Source organism: Arachis stenosperma, chromosome 5 (assembly GCF_014773155.1).
Source record: "Arachis stenosperma cultivar V10309 chromosome 5, arast.V10309.gnm1.PFL2, whole genome shotgun sequence".
Taxonomy (NCBI): domain Eukaryota; kingdom Viridiplantae; phylum Streptophyta; class Magnoliopsida; order Fabales; family Fabaceae; genus Arachis; species Arachis stenosperma.
In genome coordinates, this window is record NC_080381.1 from 14886573 (window position 1) to 14892584 (window position 6012).

The 6012-nt window shown below is 29.7% G+C and overlaps 1 protein-coding gene across 2 annotated transcripts; it reads left to right on the forward strand.

Moving 5' to 3' along the window:
• Window positions 1-391: 391 nt before the first annotated feature.
• On the forward strand, window positions 392-3786 carry LOC130982222 (probable sodium/metabolite cotransporter BASS5, chloroplastic). 2 transcript variants are annotated; one of them, XR_009087106.1, is made up of 8 exons: window positions 392-768; window positions 874-1004; window positions 1150-1343; window positions 1420-1672; window positions 1760-2013; window positions 2096-2178; window positions 2498-2709; window positions 2837-3786. XR_009087106.1 is itself a non-coding variant. In XM_057906121.1 (7 exons), exons 1-7 carry the CDS (start codon window positions 508-510, stop codon window positions 2558-2560), a joined length of 1239 nt encoding a protein of 412 aa, XP_057762104.1. In that variant the 5' UTR covers window positions 392-507; the 3' UTR covers window positions 2561-2815. The 2 variants fall into 2 exon arrangements, 1 of the variants encoding a protein (XP_057762104.1); XM_057906121.1 differs by lacking the exon at window positions 2837-3786 and having other exon boundaries at window positions 2498-2815.
• Window positions 3787-6012: the final 2226 nt, after the last annotated feature.

The window sequence follows — 6012 nt, forward strand, 5'->3', positions numbered from 1 at the left end:
TTAAAGGAGAGAAAACGAACGTAATAAAATAGAAAGAAAGTGACTTGTGGGTAGATTTTTATTTTTAACAGTTTAGTTGGACTTAATTGAAAAAGATTAGGACATTTAGTATTTTTGTAATTGTAGTTTAAAATTTGAAGAATTATAATTCCTAAGAATTTTAAGATGAGAATATCATATTCTTATATTTGATTCAAAGTTTGAAAAGTTATTTTTAAGCAAGTTTGATTTTAGGGAATCAAAATACCATCATTTCAATTTCCACCTTCTTCTTGGATATTTTTGATTCCCATAGAAATAAAATTTTTGTAACGAAGTAATACTTGAACCACATGCACCTAAGAGAATATTATTATTCCAAGACAGTAGGTGGTCAACAGGAGGGCTGCCCGGTTTTCAACAAAGAAGCGAGGGAATAGAATCGTGTTCAGGGGAAGCTCTCGTCTGAAGAGGACGGCCAAACAAAAACTGTGCTGTGCTGTTCAAAGAAAATAAGATAATAAAAGAATGAATTCAATTTCGTTGAAGCAATTGCATACTGTGAGCTCCCCTTGTCCCATTCATACTTCAAGGCAAAAACCAGTTCTACTACGATGCGTCACCAATCCATTCTCCACTCCTCTCCACTCTCATCTACCGACTCCACGTCAACGTCCCTCCATCTTCCACTCCTTTCACTTTACAGATCGGAACCCCAATCTTCGTCTTCCATGCGCACCTCTTCACTCTTCCGATTCGCTTGCACCCGATCCGTCTCACCCGCCCCAGGTTTCAATTCTTTTGTTTGTCTCGTGTATTTATATCAGCTACTTCTTGTTAGGATAATTTTCCGTGTATTTGCAATTCATGACAATACGTATTTAATATTCTCAGGCAGTGAAGCGAAATTCAGTGGCTATTGTGGACATTCTGAAGCAGGCAAATTCATTCCTTCCTCATGTAGTCCTTGGCAGCACGCTGCTAGCTCTAATCTTCCCACCTTCATTTACCTGGTTTACCACCAGGTCTGTGCATCCCAAATCACCCTTCTATAATTATTTGCATTTTGCCATGTATCTCTACGAAACCTAATTGTATAGACGAATAACTTTTTTCCTTTAAGTTATTTATTTCAGCCATTAGTCCATTATTTGTTTATTTGATTCGCAGATACTATGCACCTGCACTAGGGTTTTTGATGTTTGCAGTGGGGGTAAATTCAAGTGAAAAGGACTTCGTTGAAGCTTTTAACAGGCCAGTAGAAATTGTAGTTGGTTATGTTGGCCAGTTTGTCATGAAGCCCCTTCTAGGGTATCTGTTTTCCCTAATTTCTGTAACTGTATTTGGTCTACCAACACCCATAGGTGAGGATGGGCTATCTTAAGATTTGGAAGACCTGGTGGGATATGCTTTCTAACTTCTGGCCATAAAATGAATCAGGCGCAGGAATTGCATTGGTGTCTTGTGTTAGTGGAGCGCAGCTCTCGAATTATGCTACTTTCCTCACCGATCCACAGATGGCACCATTAAGCATAGTTATGACATCCCTGTCTACTGCATCTGCGGTTTTTGTGACGCCCCTGTTATCGCTTTTGCTCATTGGAAAGAGACTGCCTGTAGATGTAAAAGGAATGGTGTTTAGCATTACACAGATTGTGGTGGCTCCTATTGCTCTTGGCCTGCTTCTAAACCGGTAGTTATATCTATAGTTTTGGATAAATGTGTTATTCTCTATGTTTTTTCAAAGAGTGTTATCTTTCTTACATATTTGTTTTGACAGCTTCCTTCCTCGTATCTGTAATGCTATTCGACCGTTTTTACCTCCACTGTCAGTATTTGTGACGGCTCTCTGTGTTGGAGCTCCTCTTGCAATTAACATTGAGGCTGTTAAATCCCCATTTGGAGCTTCTATCTTGTTGCTTGTTGTTGGTTTTCATTTAGCTGCATTTGTAGTTGGTTATATCTTAAGTGGATTTGTCTTCCATGATTCTCCTGATGTAAAGGCATTGCAGCGAACAATTTCCTTTGAGACAGGTACGAGTTTTCTCTATATTATTTCATCAAGTGGTTGTCTTGTCGAATGTTACTGCTAGTAACTTCATTCATCCAACTGCAGGAATGCAAGGTAGCCTTCTTGCTCTGGCCCTTGCTAATCGATTCTTCGAAGATCAACTAGTCAGTGTGCCTCCTGCAATTTCTGTAAGTCTGGCTACCTTGTTAGACTCCAATTAGAGTAGTTTCTTTGTGCAAGTTAACTATTTAAGTAGTCTCTGCCTTTTTTTCTCTTTTGCATGTATGTGTTTAACTGTTTATACTTTCTGCTGTTCTGCATGAATGACATATTATTTAAATGTCTTTATTTAGTACTTACTCAAAGCAACCAAGCTTATTGCTTCGTTGTGAGAAAATCTAGAGCTTTTTCTTTTTATTAAAAGAAAAAGAAAAAACTGATGCAACCATTTTCGATAAGTATATGCATTATTGTATTGCAATATAAGTAAGCTAATTTTGCTTGCAGACCGTAATAATGTCTTTGATGGGATTTTCTCTTGTGATGATTTGGGCCAAGAGGAAAGAGTAAGAGGTTGATAGTAAAGCCGATGAAAGGTATGGTTTGGGGTATGTACTGCACATTTTTTCAGGAGGCACCAATAGCAGCCGGAGAAATGTCATTCAAAGCAGTTTTAACGTTTAGCTTTGAAAGTTTGAGGGAAATTTTCATGTAAGAAGGTAATTGTTGGTGCAAATTGCTTAGTAGAGATCAAATTTGAGGAATCAAGTGCGACTGGACTCAAATATGCCTTTTGATTTAAATAATCGTGTCTCATTTTGATTCTTTCTCTTATGTTGACTTTAGGAATGGACGAAGGAAACCCTTCACTGGTAGGTAGTTTATTGCCGACGAACCCTGTGATATCCCCGGTCCTGGAGATTACTTTGCAGTTTTGCATTGTTTTTTTCTTTTGCAACACAACACACTCACACGCACTACACTACATTGGTTCTTTTTATCCACCAGTGGGATTGTTTTCTTGGTCAAGTCCACCAGTGGGATTTGAAAACCAAGCCTCCAACCATACATTTTTGTTTCGATTCTTTTCATTTTCTTTTTGGGTACATTTTATTTTGGACTTGCTATGTTTGTTTTTGGGTACATTGATGAACGGGAAATTGAGACTTCTAAGTTCTAAGAAAAAGAAAATGATCCAAATAAGGGGAAAAAAAAAGTCCCATTTCAATACCATAAAATAAAAAGGGAGAAAAAAAAAAGTGGGTTCTGGTTCCTAATTGCGTGAAGCTGTTGCGATAATTATCTGTTGCAATTTACATATGAGAAAGTCTAGGGAGCCAATAGTCTAAGCGTACAATGTGTACAATGGAGGTTTAGGAAGTATTAGAGATATGACCATTAGTGTTACATTGTTCTGTCAGGTTACGCTTTTGGGATGAGTGGTTTCAGATATGGTATTAGTGTTCTGAATCCGAAAGGTCAAAAGTTCGATTCTTGGTGAATTCCAAAAATAGTTTAATTTTTTATTGAGATGTTTATTATCCTTGGTATCCAGATGGTTATCCTTGGTATCCGGATGGTTATTCTAGATAGTATGGTGAGTCCATTGAACATATTGTCTTCGGGACAGTTTTTTATACTTTTGTGTCCACTCTTTTACGAAGGACAATGATGGACACGGGATTTGGAAGAGGGACACGAACTATTTTTATGAATTTTTTTTTTGTCCATGGTGCTATTTTTTATTATTCCACTATTACCCCTTCTTATTTTTCCTATTTTGCGTTATTCTCAGAAAGTACTTTTTTTACTCCATGCTCTTTTTCTATCTCTACGTTCTTTTTCTTTTTTTTCTCAGGTATTCTCTTCTTTTTATAAAAATTTTTATTGGACTGGATAATTTCTTTTTTCTTATCATTCTTACTTCAACATCATTTTAACCTTATGTTATATTATTTGATTTGTAATAAAAATAATAACAAAAATAATTAGTCTGGAGACTTTTAAAAGATAAATATTATAAAGGTAAAATTGATATTTTAAAATGCTAAAAAATAATTTATAAATTGTAATTGATTTTATATAATTTAAAAAAAATTAATTTTTTGAAAAGAAAAATAAAATTTTAGATAAAAAAAATTAATTTTTTAAATAAAAATATATTTTTATGTGCAAAAATTAATTTTTTTCCATTTAAAAATGGATTTTTTTTTTAAAACTGATTTTGTATTTAAAATTAATTTGGCTTATTAACCTAAATAAAATTTTTTATTAATCAAACTCAGATTTTTTTTTGTTAATATTAACCATATGTATTCCTACATATTAATAATAAATTTTAAAAAAATAATTATATTTATAAATTTTATTTTAATATAAATACTATTATATAATTTTTTATTAAAATTTTTTTACTGCTTCAAATATTTTTTTCAAGTTCCCACTGTCTGTACTCTTACTCTCATTATTTATTAAATTAGTTTATACTAAAAAATTTGGAATCACATGGCTATTTTAGTCATTTTATATAATATTTTAGTCTTGTCCATGTGTATCCAAACATAATAATGGACATTACATTAGTGTCCTATCCATCATATCCAAACATAATACACAAAACATAATTTTTAATGTTTCTGTCCTATTGTCTTTGTCTCAGTGTCATGTTCTGTCGTGTCTCTACAAACAAACGCTACCTTGGGTATGTCTAAAATAAGCACAATATTGTATTTATTGGATGTGTCATATTTTTATAAATCATTGGATTTTATTAAATATAAATCAAAACTAATATAAAACAAAGAGTATTGATAAATTGTAATAAATATAGAATATACTAGACGTCACGAGTATATAAATAAATAAGTAATTAAGTATTTTTTTATATACAATATTCTAAATATAAAATATATAAATACAAACTTTTTTTAATTTATTTGGATCAATTATCATGTAATAAATTTTTTATAATATTCTAAACTGCAAAATAAAAATATTTATAAATTGGCTTTTTCAATTTTCCTTAGGATTAATAATTCTCCGTGTTGAAATTTTTATTACATTTTTATAGCTAAAAATTTCTAATTAAATTATACAGTATAAAAATTTGCTAATTATATTAATTGATACTTTTCAATTAATATTAGTTTTTATTTTTTTATCGATTCACTATTTTATTGGCTAATTATTGATTAATAAGAATAAAATTAATTTCTCAAGAAAATAGAATAAAATACTCAGCTACAATATATGATTTTTTAATCTACAAATGAATAATAGATTAAAAAACAAAAGAAAAAATGGAATTAAATGACTTTTTACAAATATTATTTCTTGCTAATATTATTCATTTGTTTTTTAATCTATTATTTTAGTGTTTTATTATTTTTCCTACAATATATGTTGGGGGACCCAATAGTATTTGCCCTTTATTTTTTTAATAACTTAAGAAATAATATTCGTACATACTTTATGTGGCAATTTTTTTATATATTGTGGAATTTTTTTGTAAAATACAAAAAATATTAAATTTTTTGAAATTATATAAAATATAAAGGTCAAATTATAAAACAAGAATCACTGGGTGAAATTTTTAGTTTTTTTAAATAAAAATAAAAATAAAAATGGTTGCTTGAGATTTTTATTTTTTAAATTAAAATAAAAATTTGTTGGGCATTCGTTTTAAAAATAAAATATAGATCGTAGTGAGATTTTTGTTATTTTAAATTGAAAATAATAATTTGTATTAAAATAAAAGTTTTTTGGGTATTAATTTTAATAATAATTTGTATTATATAATAATATTTTTAATAAAGTAATTAGTTAATAAAATTTTAATATAATAATTTAATTATTTGTCATAATATTTAAATAAAATTTAATTATTTTATATTTTTATGTTGCAGTTTAGAATATTATTTTAATATAATTTTTTAATTTTATAAAAATTTTATTACATGATAATGGATCCTAATAAATAAAATATTTTTTATATTTATATATTTTATATTTATTATTTAAAA

Bases quoted from the DNA above. Each gene is read 5' to 3' on its own strand.
- LOC130982222 (XM_057906121.1), top strand. From the start codon at position 508: ATGAATTCAATTTCGTTGAAGCAATTGCATACTGTGAGCTCCCCTTGT. The intron at 1,344-1,419 runs GTGAGGATGGGC...AAAATGAATCAG, and splicing joins TGGTCTACCAACACCCATAG to GCGCAGGAATTGCATTGGTG. The intron at 2,014-2,095 runs GTACGAGTTTTC...ATCCAACTGCAG, and splicing joins AACAATTTCCTTTGAGACAG to GAATGCAAGGTAGCCTTCTT.